Source organism: Podarcis melisellensis (genome assembly GCF_964234715.1).
Source record: "Podarcis melisellensis genome assembly, chromosome: Z".
Lineage (NCBI taxonomy): Eukaryota > Metazoa > Chordata > Lepidosauria > Squamata > Lacertidae > Podarcis > Podarcis melisellensis.
The window spans coordinates 44907705-44935458 of record NC_138547.1 but is presented as its reverse complement, the minus strand read 5'-3'; the positions used below and the strand labels follow the sequence as shown (position 1 = coordinate 44935458).

Below are 27754 nucleotides of genomic sequence, written 5' to 3'. Positions count from 1 at the left end.
GGGGATTTGAACCCTGGGTCTCCCAAGCCATAGTCCAGCACTCTAGCCATTACACCACACCCTTCCTTTCCATACCAGGAGGTGTTTCTGGAGGGAGCATGGAAAGTGAGCCAACAACACAAAACCATATTCACAAATTATTTTTGAAGGGAGTAGAAAGGATGCTCCCATCCTTTCTTGTGAGGGGCCATTGAGCAAGAGCAGTGGCTTAGGAGCAGAGCATCTGCTTTGCATGCAGAATGTCCCAGGTGAAATCCCAGGCATCTCTAGGTAGGGCTGGGCAGGTCCCCTGCCTGAAACTCTTGATAGCCACTTACAGTCAGCAAAGACAGTACTGACCTGAATGCACCAATGGTTTCAACTCAGTTTAAGGCAGTTTCCTGTGCTCTTTATTCAGAACCATGAGGAATAGAATACTACTTTGTTGTTGTTGTTAGAAGTGCCATATCTCGGTGGGACATCTGCTTTGCATGCAGAAGGTTTAACCCCTGGAACACACCATTGTTATCAAACAGAGGCTGGGAGAAGGCCTCCTGCTGCCTTCTCCCAGCATCTGCAGCCTCAGGCAGCAGTCTTGTTCTGCCATATGATAGAGCCGGCCCTACTGATCCCAAGTCATTTAAGTTTTCGGAACAGATAAGAACCAGCAAGTTGAATTATCCCCTGTAAGCTAACCAGCAGTAGCCAGCACAGTTGGTATGAGAGTACTTCCATGTAAAAATGAGACAGACAGCCATTAAAACTATTCGCCACAGGAATTTCCCTTCTCCAGACATTTGCGAGGGATTGAGACATTTGCAGCAGTGTGATACTGTTCCGCATGTCTTGTTGATGCTAGTTGCTCGCAGGGAAAACCCGAGGAGAAGACACAGGCTGGTGTTTGCAGCAGACTCTACGTGCATCCCATAGCCACCTAGTTCCAGTCTTATTCCGTCCAATATGGAATAATCAATAGCCCCTTGAAATAGACACATGCCAAATTTTTTGGCACCTGATCCTTGCAGTGTTAACAATGCCCTTCACCAGCCATTTTTTAAACCGCTTGCAGGTATGAGGAGAGAAATTTGATATCAGACATGGCCCTCAGCAGCCACAGCAGGAGAGAGGAAGAGAGGACTATCCTCAAATAGTCATGGAAGTGAGGGAACAGTTCTCCAAAGATTCGTTGCAAGAATATCAATCACATCCTGTAAATTGTTGTATAGGACTTGTTTATCCCACCCTTTCTTTCCAGGAGCCTGTAGTTATCTCTTAAGAACACAGAAGGGGTCCATAAACTTGCCACCTGGAGGTGTGTAATAACCAGGGTAAGCAATGTCACCAATAAATTATCCTGCCATATTGTTAACAAAATTATTACAGTAATGGATTCCTGGTGTCTGCAACTTAAAAAAATGCATACAAATTCAACCTGTACAATATTGCATTACACATACTGCATTGGAATATACTATTCCACGCAATGAGACGTGTGGCCCAAATGCAACATGTTCCCAAGAGCTATTTTTAAGATAAGCTTAAAATAATAAATGAATGCAAACTGATTGCCAAAACTCTGGCCTGAATGAAGCCAGCAGGAAGACTTCCAGGGACCAAGAACTGGCTCTTGAAACAAGGGCAAACTGCTCAGTAGCTTGCGATTGCATAGATGAAACCCAGCAGAAATCAAACCCGGCAAAGACTTTGTGCTCATTGAATGCAATGCCCACTGGTAATGCAGTGTATGTGAGTGTGGACCACAGGATAGTTTCCTCCAAATTCAATGAGCCCCCAAACAGAATGCCGCCACCACCCATTTCCATTGGAACTCATAAGCATATTTACTCAGGAAAAAAAACCCCACTGAGTTCAATGGGACTTACTCCTAGGTAAGCTGTGTAGTGAAGGCTAGTCCATTAGGGCAAACAGGGCCCTGCCCCCACTAATCTCATTCTTCGGGATGCATACATGGGATCTGCAGCAAAATGTTGCAGCATAGAAGAGCTTCTGCTCAAGGTTCCAGGCAGCCCACAACTCACAAGAGTCTGGCAGCATTCCAGGTCCACTGAGCATGTTTCAGTTTGCATCAGGCTTATGGTCACCCCACCCTTCTTGTTAACTGAGTGGAGCTATTGATAATGGAACTGGCCCCATAGTCTGAACATAGGAAATAGATGGGATAGAAAATAGTTTGCTATTCTCATGCATGCAAAGATGGTTTGGTGCTTGCTGGACTTTGCACCTTCTCTTCTCTTTCTTTCGCCAGTATTACCGTAGTTTTCTGTGTATAACACGCCCCTATGTATAAGACTCGAAATTAAGGAAATGGGGGAAGATTGCCCAGAGTTATTAAGCTTTTGGGGAGGATTGACCAGACTTGTTGAGCTTTTTTGGGGGGGGGTTGGCTGAAGTTGTAGAGCTTTTTTGGGGGGGTTGCCGATAATCACTCACCCACATGACCACCACTGCCAATCGTAAGCTTATTATCTTGCAGCGTCTGGAAAACTAAGAATTATCCAAACTCACAAGAGTCCACTCAGTGTGTTTCTGTGTGAGTCCCTGTTCTGGGCATGCCATGGAATAATGAGCTCAAGCTGAACCTCAGTGGCCAGAGTGACAGAATGCTAAATCACACTTGATGCAGAGAGGTGGGAAAGTATCACCCACCCACCACTCCAGGGAGAACAACAGCAGTGACTCATGCAGCAGGCTTTTCTGCAAGTGATTCCTTTCAGACTTAAAGACATGCAGTTTATTTGTTAGCAGTTGGCTGGCATCACTCTTTCCTGGCTCACCAGTTCTAAATGAACAGCCCTAATGAGACTTGGCCCTCATTGAATTGTCAAAAAGAAATATAGCCCTTCCTTACAAGTACATCCTCCTCATCATATTATATCCTTACTACCTTAAATCTGCTCCTGAACACCTAGAGCGAGAGAGGGGGCGGAATGGTGAGCTCCTTCTTTTTTAAAACCTTTTTTTCCTAACCTTACATAAGCAAATCTGTTTCATTCAGATGCCCCGTGCCATCCCCCACAATGGCTCTCCTGGGGACTTTTTTAATGCAATCCTGCCTTTTTCTACAGCCTTTGACTATGAGGAGGCTTTGATCTCAAGCACGGCTAGCCTCCAGCAATGAGAATGATAAGTGCAGCATTTTTACAAACTTGATGGTTCAGTATGACAACGCCTACAACTTTGGAACTCGCTGCCTATTGAGATCAAGCAGGAGCCTTCATTGTATTCTCTTCAGAGCCTGCTAAAAACATTCCTGTTTAGGCAAGCCTACCCAGATGTTGCAAAAGTTCAGGTGATTTTAATCTGTTTTAGTATTTTAACTTTTATATGTTTTAAAGTAAGGTTGCCATTTTTATCTTGATTTTACTGTTTTATCTTTTGTAAACCATTTTGAGGCTTTTTTCCTTTTTACTATATATGTGTGTGTGTGTGTGTGTGTGTGTCCCAATATAAATTTTATGAAATCAATAAATAAGTACATTTAGCTATCCCTCACCCATTCCTTTCAGATAATACATATGTGAAATCTTCAACCATGATCTAAAGAACTACCACCTCCCAGCTGGAGGAGGGGGCTCTGCTCTGGAATCCCCTCCCCCCAAAAAGAGGATCTGGTAAAATGGAAAAGAGGCTGATTCTAACATTGATGAAGACACATGTGTCAATGCAGATAAAGTTGGCTGCTTCTAAATCCCTTTTTAAACCAACGGGAGAAAGTTATGCACCTGGTCAGCTTTCATCCTCTTGCATTTTAAACTGGAATAAAAACACTTTAATGTTAACACAAACCTACTTTTTTGTTTTTAAAAGTAGTCCCGAACAAAATGTTGGCTCTTAAACCAATTCTGTTTGCAGCATTCTCAGAGACCACCCAGCAAAATTATTTTATCGGCAGGCCTCCTGTGGAACTGAACCTACAAACAGCCTTACTGAAAGGGACAATTCAAAAGGTCTACCTGTTCCCCACAGTGGCCAACCAGATGCCTCTGAGAAGCCCACAAGCAGGGCATGGAGGCAACAACCCACCCTTGCTTTTTGTCCCCAGAGCCTGGTACTCAAAGGTATACTGCATCTGAGCATGGGGGCTCTATTTAGGCTGAGATAACCAACATAGAGAATTCAGGAACACAAGAAGGGACCTTAAAAATGTGGGGATAAGTCAAATCCATGGGTGAAGAAGAGATCTACCAATGGTATTAACTAATTTACTTGTGAGATATGCCCACTTCGACCTGCAGAACTGGCACCATTGAAGGGGTCACATAATTCTCATTCCACAGTTACAAGAAACTAATCACTTTGTTGGCAGCACCTAAACTTTGGAACTCCCTGCCTATTGACATAAGCAGGTGCCTTCACTGCACTCCTTGCAGCACCTGCTTAAAACACCTGGTAAATCTACCCAGACATGAAAAAACTTACATGCATTTCAATCTCTTTTTAGTTTTAGTTTAGTTTAATTATTTGTTTCCAACTGGGGGTTTCTAACTGATAATTTTAATATTTCTGGTATACTGCTTAGAGGTTTTATTTCAGTCAAGCAGTATATAAATTTAATTACATTAAAAGAACCTGTGGCAGCTAAATAATAAATAGAAACTCCTTGTTCAGCAGCAGTCTACCTGATAACAGGGGCACCAACAAGAGAAGCCTATTGCCAAAGCCATCTGTTTGGCAACGTCTGGAGGTCAGTATGTTGGACTACAAGCAAGACTAGCTAGCAAGTCCAGTGGTCAGGGATGATGGGGATTGTAGTCCGAAAACAGTTGGAGACCTGAGCTTGGGAAACACTGGACTAGATGCTGGGTCTTTGGTGCAATCCAGAAGGGCTCTTCCTGCATTTTTACAAGACTAGAGAGGACAGGAAGAAATATTGGTGTCTTGTGGTCATTTGAGGGCAGAAGGCAAGGAGCCCAGCAGCAAGTCTGCGTTCAGACTCAGGGATTATTGCATTAGTTTTCCTTCTGCTCCATTTCCCAATATTCCTTTTACACCACACTATCTGTTGCATTGTGACTTTTTGACTGATATATTGCCATGTACCATGCTATATTTCATGCGCATCAGTGTGCGTGGTGTGATGCAACAGCAGATATCACCAGATATGTTGCCACCACCCAGTATGCACATGAGTGCTTCTGTCCTCCCCCCTTGAAAATGGCAAGGAAGAACTCTGCACTGGAAGACCAGCCCAAACTTCATCACATGGCATGGCCTATGAAAACAGTGGGAAAACTGTGGTGCAAAAATTCCCACGATTTTCCAGGTTAATGTGGTTGAAAACAGATTTTTTCCCTGGAAGCAATTAGCATGGAAACAAGCACTAAACACCTGCTACATTTTCAGAAGTGGCTGTTATATCACATGGAAAATCTCCTAGAATGCAGTAATTATCAGGTAAGAAAATGTCAGGGAAATGGAACAAAGGGGCTGTCTAAAAACAGCCTGTGAAGGCAGAGCCAATGAGAAGACAGGGACAACTCATTCAAGTTTAGTCCCTGCTGAGTTCTGCAAGGGCAACACTGAAGCTAAATAGGCGGAAGCTGAATAGCAGTTTTAAGCAGAGGTGTGCCTAGGGGCTAAACAAGGGCACAGGCCTGGGGGTGCAAAAATTGTGCCTCTCCACTCTGGAGTGGCTAGGAGCTCGCCCATCCACTGCAGGCGATTCCTCCACTGCTTTGGGCAGCCAGGTGAGGTGCCTCAGCAAGTGCAAGGGAGCCTAGGTATGCCTCTGGTTGTAAGTAAGAGACCAGGTAGTTTGGGGCTGGCTCAGGGCAAGTTGAGGTTGGCGGGCAGTGCCTTCTTTGCAAGTTCTACTGGGCAGAACAGGGAACTCTGGCTTCCAATGCAGGGGTGGAGGCCTTGCAGTCCTCCATGGGCAAGTTGAACTACAACTCCCATTAGTCCCGGATAGCAGAGGCAGGGGTGGTGGGAGTTGAAACAACATCCAGCAACATTTGGAGTGCCACAGGTTCCCAGCCTCTAGCTTAGAGCACCCCTGCAGGAAGGAGAAAACGGAGTCAGCCTGGCACCACATCAACCTTACATAACAAATTGTCCCTGTAGCCTATGGCAGACTCTGATTTTCCTTCCTAAAAAGCAGTAGGAGTCAGCCAATCCCATTGAGATTGACCAGAAGCACAACCTGCAAACTCTTCCAGGTGGGTAGCTTTTCTTGGAGCAAAACTAAACAAGAGCCTTCTGGCTCCTTAAAAGACTTAACAGAATTAATTGGGGTGTAAGATTTTGTGGGGTCAAGCCCACTTCGTCAGTTGCATCTTCACCCATCTGGAAAAGTCGGTTTGGACTCCACGAAAACGCATTCCTTAATAAATCCTGTGAAGTCTTTTAAGGTGCCAAACTGAAAAGCTGAAGCAGTTTAAAGTCGAAATTGATTGATGACTGAAGAAGTCGTGGCTTGTGCCCCCTTTGGACAGGGCTGAGAAAAGGGTGACTCTCCAGACATTGCTGGGATTCTAGCTCACAATCATCCCTGATCATTGACTGCACTAGGGCGAAGCTGACGGGAGTTGGAGTCTAACAACATATGGGAGGCCACAGGCTTCGCAGCCATGGCTCAAAGTCCTGGCCATTGCAGAAGTTAACTTTTCCACATGTGCAAAAACCAGAGCCTAACAGAGCTAAAGAAATCAAGGTGCCAAGGCTATCCCACAACATTCTAGAAGGCTGGGTACGGTTGTGCAGCAAGGACACCTTCAAATCCCCCATTTCAAGATGGGGGAGGGGGCTTGCAAAACCTCTATTCTCATCCCAAGTATTCCCCCACTCCACTTGGCACACTACACATCACCAAAGCTCTCCCTATACTTGCTGAATGTTGATTTAGTCTGCAAGGGTCAGTAGCAGACCCTTCAAAAGGCAGCGGTGTCCTGTGCAATGGCAAAAATTGGCGCCTCCCTCCCGCTTCTCGCCTTCCATTCTACATCAAAGTTGTGGCACCTCCTGCAGTGCCCCCAAGGCTCTTCACCCAGTTTGACTGAACTGGTTGCACTCCCCTAAATCCACCTCTGCAACTCTGCAAGAGTCTTGCCTGGCACTGGCTAATCTAAAGCAGGGACATGTCAATAAACTGACCATCATAGTTCTCTCTCTCTCTCTCTCTCTCTCTCTCTCTCTCTAAAGTACAAACGAGCCCCAAAACACATACTGTAGAAGTTTTTCACTTATATGATGGAATTGACTGAATTTACAGAATAGATTAACAATGTTTGCTCTACAGATAGGCAGTATTGTTTCATTTTTGGAGGTGGGGGGAGGGGAATTGAAAGAGTACACTATGCTAGCACTTTGCATCCATGCACAAAAACATTTGCATGCATGTGTGGTAGAACTGGCCAGCATAAGTTTTAGAGAGCCAGAAGAACATTAATCTGTACAGGCTAACAGAAGAGTTCAAAGGAGTTCCCCCCTCCCTCTGCAAAAATGCTAAAAAATAGGAACAATGGTTTTATTAAGTGCAGGTAAAAGATCAGGGCTGTCCCTGACAGAAGGGAAAGTGTTCAAGGCTAGCATTCTAGGAGTAGCTAATTTCAAAAAGCATGGCCTATTTCTTTACAGGCCCTACAGGAGGCTCCACAAAGAATGAAATATTTCTGCCTTATTTCCTCTTTCTGCCTGCAAAGACCAAGGAATATATATATGCATGATGCATTTGTATGATGCAATAAAGGGGTTCTGAAGTCCCCCACATCTCTCAGACAGAGATACCCAGACTTAGGAGCTCTGTTTAAAAGTGGTGCCAACCTTGCTTCATCCGTGTGGACAGGTGTTTTGGACAATTACGGAAAACGCAGTAAATACTGCCCAAACATCATCCTTTCCCTCGCCCCCCCCTTTCATTTTCCAAGCGCTGTGTTCAGCAGTTTGTCCTAGAATGCTGCACTGCTAGCTAGGCTGGATGCTAGTGCTGCATCAAGGCTGCATCTGAACTTAGAAATCTGCTTTGCAAAAAAAAAAAGGAGAAAGACTGCAGGCAGGCAGAGTCCTTACCGCATTCCTTCTTCCCCTCATCTTGCCTCCTGGGGGATTCGCCTCGGCCATCTCCCTTGCAAGACAGGAACGGGCTACCTTGCCCAAATGTCAATGCGGCATCAGTGAAATAAGACCCGTGGATCTCGTGAGGTGTTTAAAAATCGCCGGGGGTAGCCGGCCGCCTGCACTGCTGCTTCTCCTTGTGCCAAGGCATCGCTGCACAGAACACACAGAGCAGCCTCCTCACTCATGTCAGTTGCACGGGTGGCGATGATACATGCTCCCATAATCTATTCATTCCCAAACACAAAGCTGACTGGCAGATGACCTGGTCCTCTCCTCTGGCTAAAGCTGAGCAGGCAAGGGTGCCAAAACTATGAATGGCTGTTGGCTGTGCTAGCCGGCAAGAAAGGTGGGGGGGAGTGCGAGGAGAGACTCAGTGGCCAAGAACAGCTATAGATTTTTAAGGTGGAATGCGGAAGTTTGAAGACGTATATATTGCCATTTATAGCTCACAGCAGCAACACACTCCGGAGCAGTGTTAAGACTCTAGCGAGCATCCTTTCTGGTGTTTCCCCCCCTCCCTCAAAGATTTCCCACAGATGAGAAACAAATAATGCTTTGATGGCTGATAGCTCCTGGACAACTAATACAGAGACAGAGAGGGAGAGGAATAGGGATAGAGGGGTCATTTGGTAACTTTGATATGGTCTCTATTTTTGCTGATGGCTGCCACGGATGTGCCCTGGTGAAGAGAGCAGATCACATGCCCCTGAGGTATTTTAGGCTAGTAGCCAGGATGGCTATGCTATCCTTCTACTGCCAGATGTGCCATGTCTCTGGATCCCAGGTTCTGGGAATCACAAGTAGGGGAGGAGTGCTGCTGTGCTCAGATTCTGCTTGCAGGCTTCTTATAAGGAGTATCCAGGTGGCCACTGTGAGAACAGGATGCTAGACAAGATTCTCCTTTGGCCTGATGCAGCAGAACTCTTCAAAAGTTCTATCAATACCTGCAACTTATATTTTATCAAGGGGACGCGGGTGGCACTGTGAGTAAAACCACAGAGCCTAGGACTTGCCGATCAGAAGGTTGGCGGTTCGAATCCACGCGACAGGGTGAGCTCCCGTTGCTCAGTCCCAGCTCCTGCCAACCTAGCAGTTCAAAAGCACATCAAAGTGCAAGTAGATAAATAGGTAGCGCTCTGGCAGGAAGGTAAACAGCATTTCCATGCGCTGCTCTGGTTCACCAGAAGCGGCTTAGTCATGCTGGCCACATGACCTGGAAGCTGTACACCAGCTCCCTTGGCCAATAATGCGAGATGAGCGCCGCAACCCCAGAGTTGGTCATGACTGGACCTAATGGTCAGGGGCCCCTTTACCTTTACGTATGTTCTATCAATAGCTACAGTGTGTTAGTTTAAACTATGGAACTTGATGCCACAAGATGCAGAGAAGGGCAGCAATCTAGACACCTTTAAAGGGGGGGCAGTCAAAATAATGGAGAAAAAGGCTATCAACGGCCACAATGGCTATGTTATACAATCCATTGTCAGATGCTGCTGTTGTTGGCATCCATCCGTCTTGAGATGGTTGTGGCTGCAGAGATGGGTGACCTCTCCGGGGCACAAGACTGGGCAGTGCGTGTGGAGGTCCTGGGCTGCCCAGACAACAAGACTCCCCTCTCAGCCTTGCTGATGTGGTCCAAAGGAAAGCAGAGCAATACATTTGGCACCAGCTTGGCTGCAGGAGTTGCCAGAAAGAGGTATACAAGGCGCCATCCAACCATCTTAGGGACTGCACTATGGATTTGCATAGGGTTTACTCCTGAGTCTTTTCTTCTCCCAAAGATATCATGCAAGGCAGCGTCGTGGACTGGCTAGATGCAGAGGGGTGGTGGGAGGCACCAGCTGGGGAATCCCTAAGGGAAGAAGGCTCAGAGGGATTGGCGGTGGGATGGTGATGAGTAGTCAGAAGGAAAAGAGGGAGCAGATTGTGAAGAGGTGTCACAAGCTGAAGAGATAACAGGGTTTAGTGAGCAGGAAGAGTCTGTGGCAGACAGCAGCCCATAATCATAAGCAGAAGCAGAGGCAAGGGCCAAGTGGCAGAGATGAGGCAGGCTGGTAAGGAAGCCTGGGTGTCTCCCCATCCTGCAGTGACCAGCTCCCCTCTCTTCTGGTCTTCCAGAATCCAAAGAGGTGTGAAGAGGGCAGATCAAAGAAAGGTAAGACGAAGGAGTCTCAGATTGCTTGGGAAGGAAACAGGGGAGGAGAACTGTGGGAAAGCAGGGACCTTCAGTCCTTGCAGCTGCCTCATTGGAGTAAGAACTACCGGGATGAGTTGCTTTGCTCACTAGGTCTGGCCTCCTGGGCTCTTTGTTTATTTTCATTTTTCATTTGACTTTTAGTTTGTAATACTGCCTTTCTATATTACTATGCACGTGGCGGTTTACAAGCTGAAGAAACAATAAAATAGACAGCAAAGATCACATACATCATAACAATCTGATCCAATAAAAGAAAGCCACAATAATTTTAAAATAAACAACTTATATTAAATAAAGCAATTTTCAATAATCCATTAGAATATAATAGTAAAGAGTAAAATTAAATATGCACAAATAATAACACTTATCAGTTACAATAAAGAATTACTAGATGATAATAAATAAAAACCACAGCAAATCACAATGCATAAAATACCACAAAACATGCAAAACCATGTAAAAGAATCAAACTGAGAAACAAGCTCATACAACTTATAAAATGGTGTGTGTTTTTTAATTTCCCCGAACTTCTCTTATTTGAATAAAGAGTTAACTTCACTTGCTACTGTGTGAGTTATTGCTGACTTACTCGTGACACCCGCCCTGACAGGCAGCGGGTATGGAATTTTCCTTGAGGTTTACTTCCAAAGGCTTTCTAAAAAGGTGAGTCTTGTCATCTGGGCAGCCCAGGACCCCCCCCCAAACACACCGCCCAGTTCTCATTTCCCAGAAATGGTCCAGGAGGATACTATGGCTGAAGAGAGATCAAGGTCACACTCTCCCTGCCCTATTTTCTACAAAGGTTATACTGGCAAAACCTATTGGTGTTTCGCAACTTTCTGACTAGTTGCAGGACCTTAGCCAGACCTAGCAAACACAGAATCCACGGAAGCAATTGGCAACTTGGCTGCAGACAGGATGGACGAAGCAGGAACCAGGAACCAAACACCTAGGCCTTCTCCCCCAATGATGGTCAGCCCCCCAACTCCCCTTTCCCTGTCCAACACCTCTAGAATTGGGGAACCAGTCCTCAGAACTGTCCCCAGGCCATACCCTCTTTAGCATCCTCCTCCAATGATTTTTCCTGGCTGGAATGTATAATAGAACTGTGGCAACGCTACATCTTTACCTGGATGGAGGGTGTCTTGAGAAGTGTATGTGAGAGAGTGACAGCGTGTTTGTTTGTGTGTGCACAAACCTCTGGCTTCTGCCTGGCCGAAATGCAACCTGCTCTCCTGGTAAGAGTCACAGCCATTGGTCCACCCACTTCTGCCTCTAGCCCTGCCCATTTCTGGCTCCTCCCACCACTGGCGTTTGTCCCCTTGAAGGTTACCCACAAAGGAATTATGGTCCTTGGGCAGATAATGACACTCTCCTTGTGCCCACCCCACCACAGAAGAACTTACTGCTATTCTTTGCAGAGTCATTTTGACCGACGTCCATGTATCCAACCTTCTGTCCAGGATTAGGATAAATTTGGTGTCCAATTCACGTTGGCTGGAACATAAGAAAATTAAATAAAGAAGAGGCAGGGAACAGAGCTGTGCTGTTCACATCCTCACCAAAAGTTCACAACTGGACTTCCTTAGATCCAGGACCTTCCTACGTTCTTTTTCAAAACAAATGGCTTTCAGTACACAAACATCCATTCCTACTGTGGGTTAAAAGCTCACCCTTGAAAAGTCACACTGGCAGGGCATGTCAGCTGAAGGTTTCTATAGTCATGCACCACCCAGGTCCACCAGGAATATGGATGGGCAAATCTGACAAACCGAGTGTCTCATTTTTCCAGTTCTTAAGTTCAGTTCTCCACATATCCAAACCAGGTTACAAATGTTGTTCTTTTTAAAATCCTGGACCCTACAATTGGCTAGGGAGGCCTTTTTGCAATGCTGCCACTGAGGGCTGCCCCACTGGTGCAGAACCGTGACGGTTTTACAGGAGTGGCTCCCTGGTTGTGGAATGCCTTCACTAGTGAAGTGCACCTGTCTTCATCATGATTAACTTTCAGGAGGAATCTGAAAGCATTCCTGTTCACCTAGGAGGCTGAAGAATCCTATCCCTTGCAACCCAAAGATCACTGGATGGAACAGTGTTTTTAACTGCTAATATGGCTTAAAATGAAACAGCTTTTAGATGCTTGTAACTGTAATTGTTCTTAGATTGCTTTTAATTACATTATAATGCTTTTGTTTTTACATCTGTCTGCTGCCCAAGGCTCTTTTGACAGAAAGGGCAGGATATAAGTTTAGTATAAAAAAAAAAATCAACATATAATTACAAAATTCGGCACATTTTGATTTGATTTTAAAGGGGGGGTGGCTGTGCCTTGGTTCTCATACTGTTTCAGAAAGTGCAAATTGGGCAAATTTGCCTTTAAATACAAACTGAACTGAATTTCTTCCCCACCCCTAAGCCCAAGAGAGGGGACTGACATGAGCCTCAGTGTGGTGTAATGGTTAGAGTGCTGGATTATGACCCGGGAGACCCGGGTTCAAATCCTCTCTTGGCCATGAGGCTCACTGGGCGACCTTGGCCCAGTCACCATCACTTAGCCTAACCTACCTCACAGGGTTGTTGTGGGGATGAAAGTAGAAGGAGAACCATGTATTGAGCTCCTTGTGGGGGGGGGGAGGTGGCAAATAATGCAGTAAATAATATTGCAGTAAATAATATTGCAGCTGACAATATTTAAAGAAGCAGAAAAAGCAAAAAAAAAACCCTATGGGCACAAAGGAGAAACTGGTTTACCAAGGACAGGGACCAGAGAACTGAAACTGATAGTAGACGGGGATACTTGGAGTATGTGCTATTTATCTGGAATAAGGTGGATTCTTCTTTCTCTGTTGCACAAGTCTTTGTTCTCCCGGCAAAACCACAGAACCGCATGCAAAAACCTAGTCGCACATGCCCTAACCTTACCTGACTCAATTACTAATTCATACTCTTCAGGACTATAATTTAGGGGAATCTGCTCTGAATCTACTCATCACACTGTTAATGAGAGGTTTGCATGGCAGAATACACTTGGCAAATAACATTGCCTGGAGATCAGGCTGCAAATTCCAAGGCGCGTTGCAAGATTTTGGTCAATTCATTCCATACTTATTTTGTTTTCTAGGATCAAAGCCACTGAAAGAGAAGGGTGGGGCAGGGCAGGAAGAAGAAAGGGCGGAGAAACAAAGGAGGGCACACACCCTAGCAATGGCTTACCAGAATCTGATGCTGCAAGACTTGCAGCAGGGTGAGATTCAGTATAGTTTGCATTTTAAAGAGAACCTACCAAATTCATACTAAACCTGTACTGAATTGAAACACATGCTTCTCTAAACAACAACACACACAAAAATAATGTGGACAAGAATGCAAATATTAGGACAAAGTGTGCATAAATGGGGGGAAAAACACATACAAAAACGTTATTAACAGGGAGAGTTGGATATTGAGGATAAGCTTAAGAGTAAATCCCTTCCTTTCCAGTGGTATATAAATTTTATGGAACAGTAGATAAAATGCATACTTTTTGATGCATTCATCAGTACAAAACAATGCAATATCAATTTTTTTTACATAAAATATGCATTCTTATTTTTGTGCACACTTTTGGGCATCCCAGATACACTGCAAAATCCGGAAAAGGGTGCAATCCAAGTGGGAGTTGCATTCCGATCAGCCAGCGAGTCTGGGAATGTGAGAGCAGGTTGGTCCATTGCGCAAAGCAGGCCAAAGCAATTCTTTCCCCATCCCTAGTCTCTATAGATTATTCCTGTATCAATCAGCACCCAGCCAGCTGAAAAGAAGTAAAAAAACACACAACCAGAGAAACAGGCCACTGTTATCCTGGTTAGGCAAATTTCTGCTTTGCAAATCTCTCACTGGTTGCTCCCATGATTTCATGGTGCTGCCACCCTTGCTGTCTAGGGTGTGGTGGGTGGTGGATTGCTATCTGCTAGGGCGTTCCCTCTCTAAGCAATACTGGGAACACCCCTAAAGTGCCTTAATAAGGTGGAGCAATGACTCGTTCGCCAGTACAGGAAGCTGGGTTGCACTTTCATCTTTGGAAACGGCAACCTTCAGTTCACACACGAGATTGGTGGCAACACACCTCTGGATGAAACTCCCCCCCAAAAAAGCCTCAGGGGGTTTGGACAGGTGGGAAGAGACTGCAATTTTTGATCTTGCAGGAATTCCAGGAAGTGGCTGGGCTCAGTGGGTGGGAAGGATTATATATCTGAAGCTGCAGCAAAGAGACGAAGTGGGCAGAGAGTTAAAATCGAGCTCAGCTGTTCCACTGGCAGTTCAACCACTGTAACCAACGGTATGCTCTGCTCAACATCCCTTCTGAAACTGGCCAGGATGTACTGCATTAACATTATTACTTTGTATTATTAGGTGGTGCTTCCCTTTGCGCTTGACCTGGAAGCTGCAGCTAGCACAGAATTCTGAGAAAATGATTGCTGACAGGAATGAGACCCTGTTAGTATGTGGGACTTCTGTTGTGCAGCACCTTAACTATTGCCTGTTTGCTCCCAGGCCAACCTCACTGTGGTGCATTGCTTAGAGCATGGGTAGGCAACCTAAGGCCCGGGGGCCGGATCTGGCCCAATCGCGGAGGGTCTAGGAATCAGTGTGTTTTTAGATGAATAGAATGTGTCCTTTTATTTAAAATGCATCTCTGGGTTATTTGTGGGGCATAGGAATTCATTCATTTCCCCCCCCCCAAAAAATATAGTCTGGCCCCTCACAAGGTCTGAGGGACAGTGGACCGGCCCACGGCTGAAAAAGTTTGCTGACCCCTGGCTTAGAGTGTCATACTAGCACCTGCAAGAACAGGGTTCAAATCCCTGCTCGGCCATGAAGCTCACTGGGTGACCTTGGGCCAGTCACTGCTTCTCAGCCAAACCTACCTCACAGGGTTGTTGTGAGGATTAAATGAGGAGGGGGGAGAACCATCCATGCCTCCTTCAGGTCCTCGGAGGAAAAGTGGGCTATAAATGCAATAACTAAATACCTAAATAACAAAAATAAGATAATTAGTCTATAAAGCCCTAGCTTAGGGCTAGTTTATTTGCAAGATCACCTTTCCCCTCATACAGTGGTACCTTGCGTTAAGAACTTAATTTGTTCCGGAGGTCCGTTCTTAACCTGAAACTGTTCTTAACCTGAAGCACCACTTTAGCTAACGGGACCTCCTGCTGCCGCCGCGCTGCCGGAGCATGATTTCTGTTCTCATCCTGAAGCAAAGTTCTTAACCCGAGGTACTATTTCTAGGTTAGAAGAGTCTGTAACCTGAAGCGCATGTAACCCGAGGTACCACTGTATATGCCCCCTTGGCTGCTTTGATCTGTGGAACTGGTGCCACATGATACTTGTTCCACCTTCATATGAAATTGATCCTATAGTGTGGAAGTACTTGCTCTTCAGAACTCCCTGCTTAAAGGATAATTCTGCTAGCCAAGGGTGGGGGCAGGCAGAGATGCTGCTTAGCAACTGGACAGAGTGGCATGATGTTTTCTAACATGCCACGTGCTCTGATTGGCTGTGCAGTTCTGGGAGTCTTCCTCGCTTCCCCACACCAGCTAATTTTGCTCATTGTCTCCCTGCTATATACAAGGCATTGAAGTAAAATAGATAAAAACCTCTCTTCAAATTATGCACATTCTTGTCATTTATTTATCCTCAAATTGCACACTGTTTTGCTCATTTTCCTTGGTAAAGAGTTACAAGGATTTCTTCTGTCTCCACCTGCGTTATTTACATGACTTTGCTAACACTGCTTTGCTTCTTAAAAACAGATGTTTGTCTCGTTAAGGCAAGATCCCTTCGCCTGTTTGTTGCTCCCAGTGCACAATACTTGGGGGTGCAGTGCTTCTGAATCTAAGGTCCATTTAACTATTGTGCCAACCATGAGTTTATCTAATATCCTTTTTTTTTTTGGGCGCATCTAGGCATAGTTACCATCACTGTCGACTTCTGGGAGTCCTTTTTGACTGCCATTTTACTAAATTCCACATCAGTTTCAAAAACGTATAGTGCTTGAGTTAAGAAATGGCACACCTAGACCAGGAGTTGCCAGCTTTTTCAAGTCAAGGGGTGCATTGAGATTTTTTAACAATGGGCACCAGCCCCTTGCCCTGGATCAGCCTACCCTCTGAGAAACAGAAAGAGAGAAGGGTCGGGCACATGCACACACTGACTTCAATTTCTCAAGGGACCTAGATTCAGATCCAAAAGAATTCATCTGAGCCTTGAAAAGCACCAAGAGTTGAAAGAGGAAGTGGCAAAGAGCGCCACTCTTCCCCACTTCTTCCTTCAACTCTATGACCCTTTAAAGGGAGAGTAGGGGAAGTTAACCACCCTTGCCACCTCATGACCACGGGAGCAATGAGCGGAGGAGCATTCAGAGACTTAGCAGGTGCCATGGGGTTCTTGAATCAAAGGGTGCCATGCATGTTCTCGATCCCTTGGCCAAGGCCCAATATTCATTCTCTGACTTCAGCAATGAACCTGCAGATACCATCAAACTCAGAGCAGTTAATGCTAGATTCATTTACTGACCACATAGAGGCAAATGGCACTTAAACTCTCCAAGAAAGAGTGGTGCCATCAAGTTAGGATTTTTTGGGCAAACATCCAGGGCACCGCTGAGCAGGAGGATCCCCAAGTGTGGTAAAATGCCAGACTGACCACAAGTATTACTGTTTATTAATTTATATACCACTTAATGCCGCAATAAGCTTCTAAGCAGCTTACGAGGATAAAAAACCAATTACACAAACATTCAAATATAAACGTCAACCACTAAGATACAAAAGGGGTGGGTGGGGGAATCCCATTAATTTTTTAAAAAAAGAAATAGAAAACATCTGCAATTAAAATATGTGCTAAAACAATCCCATTGAAACAGGAGACTCAGGTCAAGGAAGGGAAGAAATACACATTGCCCTCTAGAGAGACATAAAGCCATTAAGTCCAAAAGTGAGCCTCCTGCCCATAAAACAAAATTTTGAGCACCTCACTACTGCATTGAATATACAACCCAACCTGCTGGGCAGGTATCAAGGTAGACTGATTTATTTTATTAGTAACTTGATCACAGTTAACGTTTTTTCTTTTCCTTTCCCCAGTTCTTCTTACTTCCTGGCAGCACAGTGTTGAAGGTTGACACAGGTGAATTAAACCAACAAGTGTTTAATTATTAGGTTCCAGAACAAACATCTGCAAATGAAACTAGTAAACATGATATGTATGCTGTTATTTGGACCTCCAGGATTGTGCGTGTACATTGCTGTTTTTAAATCTAGCACACATTTAAGGCAAGGGTGCACCGAATCTCTGTTTCATTTTTAAACAGCCGCCTGCCCTTTGCCAAGCTTCTAAACCTCAGGGAACGTAGCTCAGTTATTACTTTCCACCAGATTTTTTTTTCCAACTGGAGATGCTGGGAATTGTATTTGCAAAACATGCTCCTAATACATAGCCATGCCGTGCCCCCCACCAGGAAAAAAAAGCCGCAAGTTTTCTATCTTGGTTATTGATGCAGCAACACTGCTGTTTATGATTCTGGTGCTGACATAGTTTGTCAAAGTAAGCAACAGGCAACCATCTGCTTTTTTATTATGCTGATTCTCCAGTGCGCCACAGTAGTCTGCATGCCCCCTCCATGAATATATACCTTTCATCCTTGCAACAACCTTGTGAGGTAGGCTAAGCCAGCCTCTGTCTCTCAGCCTAAGGAAGACATGGTGGAGAAATGCCGTGGCTTTAAGAAATATGGTTTGTTTATTCACCTATTTACACCTTCAGTCTGCATGGAGGGAGTCCAGATCTTACAGCCTGGCCCTTTCAAGAGGGGTTGGTACCCCCACAGCAGTGCAGGCAACCTTCAGGCAACCTGCCCAGGATTGATCTCAGCTCCTCTTCCTCCTCCTTGCTCTCAGATCAGTCTCCCTGGCAACCTTCCAAATCCCCAGTCTCTGTTCACACCTCAGGGCAAGGGGGAAGGCCCTCTCTTGCATTGTTAAAAGGTAAAGGGACCCCTGACAGTTAAGTCCAGTCGCAAACAACTCTGGGGTTGTGGCACTCATCTCGCTTTACTGGCTGAGGGAGCAGACATTTGTCTGCTCCGCAGACAGTTTTTCCAGGTCATGTGGCCAGCATGACGAAGCCGCTTCTGGCGTAACGGAACAGCGACACCAGAGCAGCACATGGAAACGCCGTTTACCTACCCACCGGTACCTATTAATCTACTTGCACTTTTGGGCGTGCTTTCGAACTACTAGGTTGGCAGGAGCAGGGACCAAGCAACGGGAGCTCACCCCGTCATGGGGATTCGAACTGCCAACCTTCTGATCGGCAAGCCTAGGCTCTGTGGTTTAACCCACAGCGCCACCCGCGTCCCAGTGTTAATGTCCCTCAATTGCTCTCTATTGTTCCTTGAGGAACATAGCTCAGCCACAGGAATTCTTCTGCATTCTCCCTTCATGTCCCAAATAATCAAAATCCTAGCATTTGGTAATTTATAGGGTTTAGGGGGGTCCCCCCACCCTTAAATCTATAACAATATCAAGCTGATGTAACAGCGCAGCACCCACTAGAGTGAAATATGGGTACCTTGGAATCCGAGTTAAGTAGCTCAAAACTTTTGTCACAACCTCTTCAGGCATTTGGTTGAAATTGGAATTTTCAGGAAATGTTATGATCCAGCCGTTGTCTTTCCCTCTTCCACCTAGTTTGGAAGAGAGGGGTGGGTGGGAATAAGCAGACATCCTAAACCAGCTGCTAAACCATTCAACACATGTGCCTGCTGGGGGAGGCAGGGTCAAAGACCCATTACTATTTCTGCAGCAGGTTCACTGTCTCCAGCATCTTAAAGCTGCCCAATCAGCATGCAAGGGGACCTTTTCACCACGAAGAAGGAGTCTTCTCACCCTGGGTGCTACTTGGAGCTCGTCTGGAATGAAAGAGATGAGTCAGCCCCTGAGGACTGGCTGCAAGGGCCCTTCTGGGGAAAGAACATGGGGAGAACGACCAGGAGGAGTTGTTCTGCATGCTCCAAAGCTAAGTGTTTAGGAACACTGAGAACGCAAGGGGCTTATGTGCAATGGGACTTCAAGGAAAACAAAACTCAAGTCACTCTGAAATAAGACACTGGAGCACTCCAAATCATTTGCCCGTGAAGGGGTCCAACTACACTACTATGTGACCATGAAACTAACCTAAATTTGAGCCCTTATTTATTATGCTAACTGCTGTGGATTTGCATTTCACTTCCGTCTCAAACTACACTGTCCACCCCTGGTCCCAGCGGAGCCCTTGTTCAGTCTCAAACTGGTCCCAGCAATGTAGGGTGGGGTTTACTTTAATTTTGTCTATTTATATCACACTTTACAAAAATGTTTGGGAGACAAAGAAGAGTTTGCCATACTCACCAGAAAGAAATGCAAATTCTTTCTTCAAGTCCTCAGCAATGTCCTTTGCACGTGTTGGAAGAGATGACTCTGGCAAAAAAAGGAACATGAAATGCATGGCTTAATCACTGCGTAGCTTGAACCTGTCACATCTATATCCCACTTTCTCCAGGCTTCTCCTTCCTGCAGCTCTGCATCTCCACCACCCACCGACTCAAGTGCTTGCTCTTCCCTTTCTATAGCCTCCGTTTGGGAGAGTCATAGCTCATTGGCAGAGTACCTGCTTTGAATGCAGACGGTGCCAGGCTCAAACCCTAGCATCTCCAGATGGAAAAGGATATCATCTTCTCTGTGATATCTCCCCCATTCCAGCTGGCCATTCCAAGAACTCTGTAATTAAGGAAGCGTGTCTGAGTTTGCTTTTCTCCCTCTCAATCCATTTTCCTTTTGTGTTGTGTATTGTTTTGGATTGTCAACCTGAAGGGAGGAACTATCTCATCACTGACATCTCTGAGTCACTCCGGAGTAGGTCCATCTACACAACCTCAAGTTCATTCAACCTGTGAACAGAGCTATAATAATATAATAAAATAATAATAATAATTTATTATTTATACCCTGCCCATCTGGCTCGGTTTCCCCAGCCACTCTGGACGGCTTCCAACAAAACACTAAAATACAATAACCTATTAAACATTAAAAGCTTCCCTAAACAGGGCTGTCTTCAAAAAGTTTAGTAGTTATTTTTCTCTTTGACATCTGATGGGAGGGTGTTTCACAGGGCGGGTGCCACTACCAAGAAGGCCCTCTGCCTGGTTCCCTGTAACTTGGCTTCTCGCAGTGAGGGAACTGCCAGAAGGCCCTCGGCGCTGGACCTCAGTGTCCGGGCAGAACGATGGAGGTGGAGACGCTCCTTCTGGTATACTTGACCGAGGCTGTTTAGGGCTTTAAAGGTCAGCACCAACACTTTGAATTGTGCTCAGAAACGTACTGATGCAACTCTGCACAATCAACTGATGCAACTCTGCACAATCAACAACCCTGCATTTTGCAGGATCCCAGATTGTTCACGTAACTTAGGTACTGTACACATCTAGATGTGTTCACAGCTTGAAAAACATCTAGATGAGTCAAGGCAGGGCCAGAAGGTATGATTTTTGCCCTTCTTCCTTTTGGACCATCACTGTGCTGCAAAGAGCTACCTGCAGGCAGGCAGGCAGCCCACAACAAATCCTTTCAGAGGGCTAAAACTTTGAGACTGGGTTTTATGAACAACAAGACCGGGGCAAGAACAGGGTCAGCAAAAGGTTACAGAGTAGGTGATGTTCTTGAGTCACAGATACAGCATGTGCAGTAATTAATGCCCTTTTAAGGAGGGCTGGTACAGTGCTGCCTGTTATTTATCTTCCCTGCCCCTCACCAGAACTGCCCACACCATTTGCAAACAGCAGATATACTACACACCTGTCTAGCCGCCTAAAAAACTCATTACTCTTCTCGATACCAATCAACTGCTCTTTGTGGAACACAATCCCAATTGTGATTTATAAAAAAGGAACAGGTGAGGGCTTTGTCAAAGGGCCAGAGCGCTACCAAGGAAACCCAGAAATGGGAGAAATAGCTGGTTTGCTGATTCTTTCGGGTGCCCAGGGAAGAAGAAGAAGAAGAAGAGGAGGAGGAGGAGGAGGAGGAGGAGGAGGAGGAGTTTGGATTTGCTATCCCACTTTATGACTACCCGAAGGAGTCTCAAAGTGGCTAACATTCTCCTTTCCCTTCCTCCCCCACAACAAACACTCTGTGAGGTGAGTCTGGCTGAAAGACTTCAAAGAAGTGTGACTGGCCCAAGGTCACCCAGCAGCTGCATGCGGAGGAGCGGGGAATCAAACCTGGTTCACCAGATTACGAGTCCACCGCTCTTAACCACTACACCACCATGTTTCCACCCAAGTCAACAAGAAAGGAGCTTGGGACTGCTGTCTGCTTCATTTCCACATGGTCCCTGCTTCATTGCCAGGGCCAGCGGAAGGCATTTTGCTTCCTGAAGCAAAGGGCAAGATGGTCTTTCCCCAGCGACACCCCAAATATATGTACGGAAGTCGACTACACTGGCATCTGAATCTTTCTGCAATTCTCAGCATACCCAACTACTGACCATGCTGGTTGGGGCTGTTCTTTTCTGAACCTTTTCCAGCTCTGCAACATCTTTTTTGAGAGGTTTTGGGGAGCTGCCACCAGTGAGTGATAGAGCAAGGTGGGCAGTATCACAGCTTCCTGCTCCTATTTTAGGGGAAAGCCTGCAGACCAGAGCAAATGCCTTTCAAGCAGAAGTTCCCAGGTTCAATCTCCAACATCTCCAGGTTGCCCTACAACTGTCTCTGCTCTGAAGCTCTGGCGAGCTGCTGCCAGTCTGTAAGGACAATACTGAGATAGGTGGACCAATGGTCCAACTCTGTATATGTTGCAACAGACCAGAATCTTTAAGTGCATTAAAGAATATACTTTTTTAAAATAGCACGGCCAGTCCAAAAACAGTTGGGTATATTTACCACTAAAGCTCCCTGGCAGTAGTGGCTTTGGGCTGCAAAATAAGATCTGTAATTATATGTCCCAAATTTCCTCTAATCCTCTAATGGCTTTCCAGCCTGAAGGAGGGAGGCTCTTAATTAAAGCAAGTCAAACTGGATTTCCATTATTGGCCGAGATTAGCTACCTCTTTGGTTGGAAAGAATAAAACTGATGCCACTTGTGGAATGGGAGGAAAGAAGCCATGGAAGAATTGGAGGGGTTACAAGACATCCCTATGTGGCAGGGAGGGGGAGAGGCTTCACAAAGCCAGAGAATTGGAAGCTGAAGCTGATGCCTCAACAGAGGTACCCCACTGATCATTAAAATGCATTGTGCAATGTCACAAATTATGTTTCCTCACAACTAGGGATATGAGAAATTTGATTCGGTTCTCATTTAAAGGCAAAGCCCCCATGATTCCCCGCGAAAATAGGAAAGTACTGTATGCCAGTATACCACCCCAAATTTGTCACTTTACACGGAAATGATCACTAAACATGGACTATATTCCAATAGTTTTCTGTCTTCTACATCATGTGAAAGCTCAAACATAATACAGAAGTTAACAATCAAAGAAATTGAATAAAATGCTTTGTGAATGCAGCCTAAATTACAGTGGATCAGAAGCAGCACTTCACTGTTAAGGGGGAAATCCACCTCGCTCCCTTGTTTGCACATCTGGATAGTCATGGTGCCGTTAACACAGAGTAGTCATCCCTTATCTTATCTACCTTTCCAATGGGTTCTCTCCTCTGTTCATGGGGATGTTTCCATTTCGTCATGCCAAGGCACGGTAAGTATGAAGCAGAAATGTGAGCACACTCCTAACAATGCAGCATCCCCAACGGAAAAAGCAGAAGCACAAAAAGATGGGAAGAATAAGAGCCAGGGAGTAAAGTGACACCAAGACTCAGCTGAGGGCAGCTGAGCCACATCCAGGCACAAGCAGAGGAGACTGTTCCCTCTAACAAGGGCCTTTTCTAGCTAGAGCAAAGTGGTGTAGGAAATAAACTAAACACGAGCCAGGAAAGTCCTCTTTTCGAATCCTGGCAAGAGAGCTCTGAAGTGACGAATCATAAAACCGTGGAGCTGGAAGGGACCCTGAGGATAATTTCGTTCAACCCCCTGCAATGCAGGGAGCGCAGCAAAAGAACCCCTGACAGAAGGCCATCCAAGATGATATCTCAGTTGCTCAGAGCCTCTTAATTATAAAAGTCATGGGTTCAAGTCCCGGGTTGGGGAAAAGATTGCTGCATTGCAGGGGGTTGGCCTAGATAACCGCCGTGGCCCTTAGATGGTCATTTTCTCCTTTGCAGGATGGTGGTGATTGTGGCTGGCTGTTGCAAGCAATCCCTGGTCATTCATGCAAGATTTGATCGCAGACCAAACGTTCTTTGGAGGAAGAGGATCTCATTTCGGGGTGAAGGTACACAACGTCCCAGAAGGGATTTCTGCAACACAAAGGGGGTGTGTCTGTATAAAAGTGGCACTAAATTCCCCAGTGCATGAAAATAATAACATTGGGACCAAGGCACAGTAGGTTCCTACAAGCACAAAAAAGAATCTTGCAAAAGCTTCCAACCTTTGGTGCTTAAATAGCCATTTTGTGAAAGGGTGTGGAATTTCTGCCAAAATAGAATTTCATAATTTAACAGCAGAGCCCAGCCCTACGGAGCTGTTCCACCAGGCCTTTGGTTGGAGTTCAGTCTGACTCCCTCTCCCCTTTCATAAGAACTTGCATGAAAGTGACCTCCCAATTTTTCTCACAGGCTAATAGAAGTTCAGCACAAACAGTTGGGCCTGGTGAGCATTTAAGGTCCCCAACCCTAATCTGCGGGTTGCCATCTGATTGGATTTTATTCTGATCCTGATCTGATTTGAGGATGTATTTTAATTGATTGTCTGATTTTATGTTAATGTGTTATACGTTTGATGTTAGCTGCTCTGAGCCCAGCTTCGGCTGGGGAGGGCGGGGGATAAATAAAAATTATTATTATTATTATTATTATTATTATTATTATTATTATTATTAGTCCTGTTTCCTTTTGTGCCTTTTGGGCTGTTAAGGGTGACAGCGGGGACTCTTCAGAGAACCATAAAATCCTATTCCTGGAAGCCAAAGGATCCACACATTTGAAATGAAGAAATGATCCTAAAACACACTGGCAATAAAAGCAGATATACCATGGAATTAAATGGCATTCCCTACTTCCCATTTACAATCCAAAACAGATCTTTCTACCCAACACACACCTGCTGTCACTTTTTACAATTATTACAGTTAACAATTAGGACGCTGGACCCACCACACCAGTTAATGCTGGTGTGACATGTGTAGGGTTTTAAACATCCTGTATGGCTGTTTCAATCTGCTTCTCTCTCCTTGAGACACTCTTTTCAGCTTACGAAAGCATCCAAAGCCTTTTGGGATGTTGTTGCCCTATATTCTGAAAGCTCTGTAACGGCATCTGAAGCATCTATTTTTAATAGGATGCACAGCTATGAGCTTTGGATAAAATATTTTTTTGCAGTGGGGCGGGGTGGGTGGAGAGACAAAATAATCTAGAAGGGCAATCTGGAAGATGGGGGGGGGGGGTTTAAAAAGGTAGGACTACAAGAAATCGCATTGTATTTCCATATGGAGCAGTCTAAATCTGAACAGAGTGTACCCATACTAGGGTATTAAATCATATGTGTTTACAATTATTTTTAAAAACGCTTTTTAGGATAGAGACAGGGTTCCAAAGCAGCAAAGTGTAATTCGAACACAAAAACAAACAAACAAAAAACAAAACTTTGCCTTGTTTATTGGGTGGAATAGAGGTTTAGTGATAAATACAACTAAATAAAATATTCAAGAAGCAGCATTTTAAAAGACCAATCATGCAGTCCTCCACAGCTATAAAAACACGATTGGCAGTAATAAAAGAAGAAGAGGAGTTTGGATTTGATATCCCGCTTTATCACTATCCAAAGGAGTCTCAAAGCGGCTAACGTTCTCCTTTCCCTCCCTCCCTCACAACAAACACTCTGTGAGGTGAGTGGGGCTGAGAGACTTCAGAGAAGTGTGACTGGCTCAAGGTCACCCAGCAGCTGCATGTGGAGGAGCGGAGATGTGAACCCGGTTCACCAGATTGCAAGACTGCCACTCTTTTTTTTAAAAAAAAAATATTTTTATTAGTTTTTACACATATTAATGACAATACAAAACAAACACAAACATCAAAAACAAACAACAAAAATTGACTTCCCCGTGCCTTCCCTTCGCCACATCCTTGTTTTACCATTTTTCGAGCAACTCAACAATCAGTCTTTAGTTAAGTCCCTTTTAAATTTCCTTGAATTTTAAGATTTACAGCTGTAGTTCTTTGTTTCCTACCCCTTAACATCTTATCAGTCCACAATTTTACAGTAATTTTTTAGATATGTTTTAAATTTCCCCCAGTCCTCTTCCACTGTCTCTTTCCTCTGGTCACGGATTCTGCCGGTCATCTCTGCCAGTCCCATATATTCCATCACCTTCGATTGCCATTCTTCCAGAGTAGGTAATTCTTGCATCTTCCAATACTTTGCCAACAGAATTCTTGCTGCCGTGGTTGCATACATAAAGAATGTCTTATCCTTCTTTGATACCAATTGGCCGACCATGCCCAAGAGAAAAGCCTCCGGTTTCTTTACAAATGTCCACTTAAGGACTTTCTTAATTTCATTATAGATCATTTCCCAGTAGGCCTTAATCTTTGGGCAGGTCCACCAAAGATGGTAAAAGGTACCTTCAGCCTCATTACATTTCCAACATTTGTTATTGGGCAGATGGTAAATCTTTGCAAGTTTGACTGGGGTCATGTACCACCTATAGATCATTTTCATTATATTCTCTTTCAGGGCATTACATGCCGTAAATTTAACACCGGTGGTCCATAACTGTTCCCAGTCGTCAAACATAATGTCATGACCAATATCCTGTGCCCATTTAATCATAGCTGATTTCACTGTTTTCATCCTGTGTATTCCATTTCAGCAGCAAATTATACATTTTAGATAAGTTTTTGGTATTGGATTCTAACAGTTCTGTTTCTAACTTTGACCTCTCCTTCTGAAAACCAAGTTTCCTGTCCTGCTTAAACATCTCATTTATCTGACGGTAGTGGCAAGACTGCCACTCTTAACCACTACACCACGCTGGCTCTCAAAGACAGAATTAGTCATTGAAACGTCCAGAAAAGCAAAATTGACTTCAGCAGACACCTAAAAGGTAGATGCCAGGCAAATGTCCTGGGGACCCACAAAGGGGGTCCCATCACTCAGAATCCCCCAACTCTGGTTTAGTTGGGAAAGGGATGAAGCTCAGTGATAGAGCCTCTACTTTGCAGTCAGAAAGTCCCAGGATCAATCCTAGGTTCAGTCACCAGCATCTCCAAATAGGGCTGGAAAGTTTGCAGAGCTCCTGCCAACCAGTGTTGACAATATAAGGGCCCACAGTCTGTGTCAAGATAAGGCAGCATATGGAGTTCATTAAGAATATCCATAGCTCAGTGGTGAGGAGAATGCTTTCCATATTGAAGTTCCCTGGTTCAAACACCAGCTTCTCCAAAAGACTTTACCTGAAATCTTTGATAGATGCTGCCAGCCAGTGTTGACAGTGCTGAGCTAGTTTGGCCCATGGTCTGACTTGGTCTAAGGCAAGTTCCTGCATTTACAATAAGCTTAAAAAGTTATAGCAGCACAATAATAATGAATCATTTTCCTTTCTTTGGGTGCTCTCCACAGTGGCCCAACAAACAGATACCTCCAGGAAGAGCATAAGCAAGGACAGAAAGCAAAAACCTGAGGGCCATATTCCCTTCTGGGCAACCTTTCAAGGGCCACATGCCAGAGGTGGGTGGGGTCAGAGGTAAAAATGGGTGGAGCAATGAATGTGAACCGGAGCTTTAAAGAGCAGGTTACTTTCTGCACCTGCCTGTCATGGACCGGTTGGACATAGAAGAGTGGTTGGGAAGACCAGAGCCCAGGGACTGGTGGTGGGACAATGATGACGGGTCCGATGGAGAAGACTGGGAGGAGGTGTAAAAAGCTGAAGGGGGAGCAGGGCTTAGTGGGCAGAGAAAATCTTTGGCAGAGAGAAGTCCAGAATCAGAGGCAGAAGCTGAAGAGGAGGGAGGCCAAGAGGCAGAGATGAGTCTGGCTGGAGAAGAGCCACGGGTATCTCCCCCTCCTGCTGCAACAAGATCTCCTCCCCACTTCTGTCCCAGAACCAGAAGAGGCATGGAAAGGGTGGAGGAGAAGTTAGCTTCATGCAGGCACAGTCTTAGGTTGCTTGGGGAAACCCCTGGAGAGGAGAGGACTTAGGCAGCTGGGGAGGGGGGAGATTTCAGTCTCAGCAACTGATCCATGGGACGAAACCTACCAGGCGTGAGCTGCTGTGCTCATTAGGCCTGACACCCTGCCAAATCTGTGAAGATCATGTTTTTGCTAATTAAGAGTTAATTCCAACTTGCACAGTGTGATTTACTGCCCACTTGGCTCC

At 45.2% G+C, this 27754-nt stretch overlaps 1 protein-coding gene across 4 annotated transcripts in view; it reads right to left on the bottom strand.

Moving 5' to 3' along the window:
* MCF2 (MCF.2 cell line derived transforming sequence) overlaps positions 1 to 27754 on the bottom strand; it is a 72979-nt gene that overhangs the window by 41490 nt on the left and 3735 nt on the right. For 2 of the 4 annotated variants that reach the window (XM_081897228.1, XM_081897227.1), the window contains exons 2-4: positions 19684 to 19752; positions 18866 to 18980; positions 11659 to 11749 (exon numbers count right to left, since the gene is read on the bottom strand). In XM_081897228.1, the coding sequence (XP_081753354.1) occupies positions 11659 to 11749; positions 18866 to 18980; positions 19684 to 19752 (275 nt within the window). Of the gene's footprint in view, positions 1 to 8007; positions 8396 to 11658; positions 11750 to 18865; positions 18981 to 19683; positions 19753 to 27754 lie in introns of those variants that run through there. The other 2 variants (XM_081897230.1, XM_081897229.1) reach the window with 2 other exon arrangements.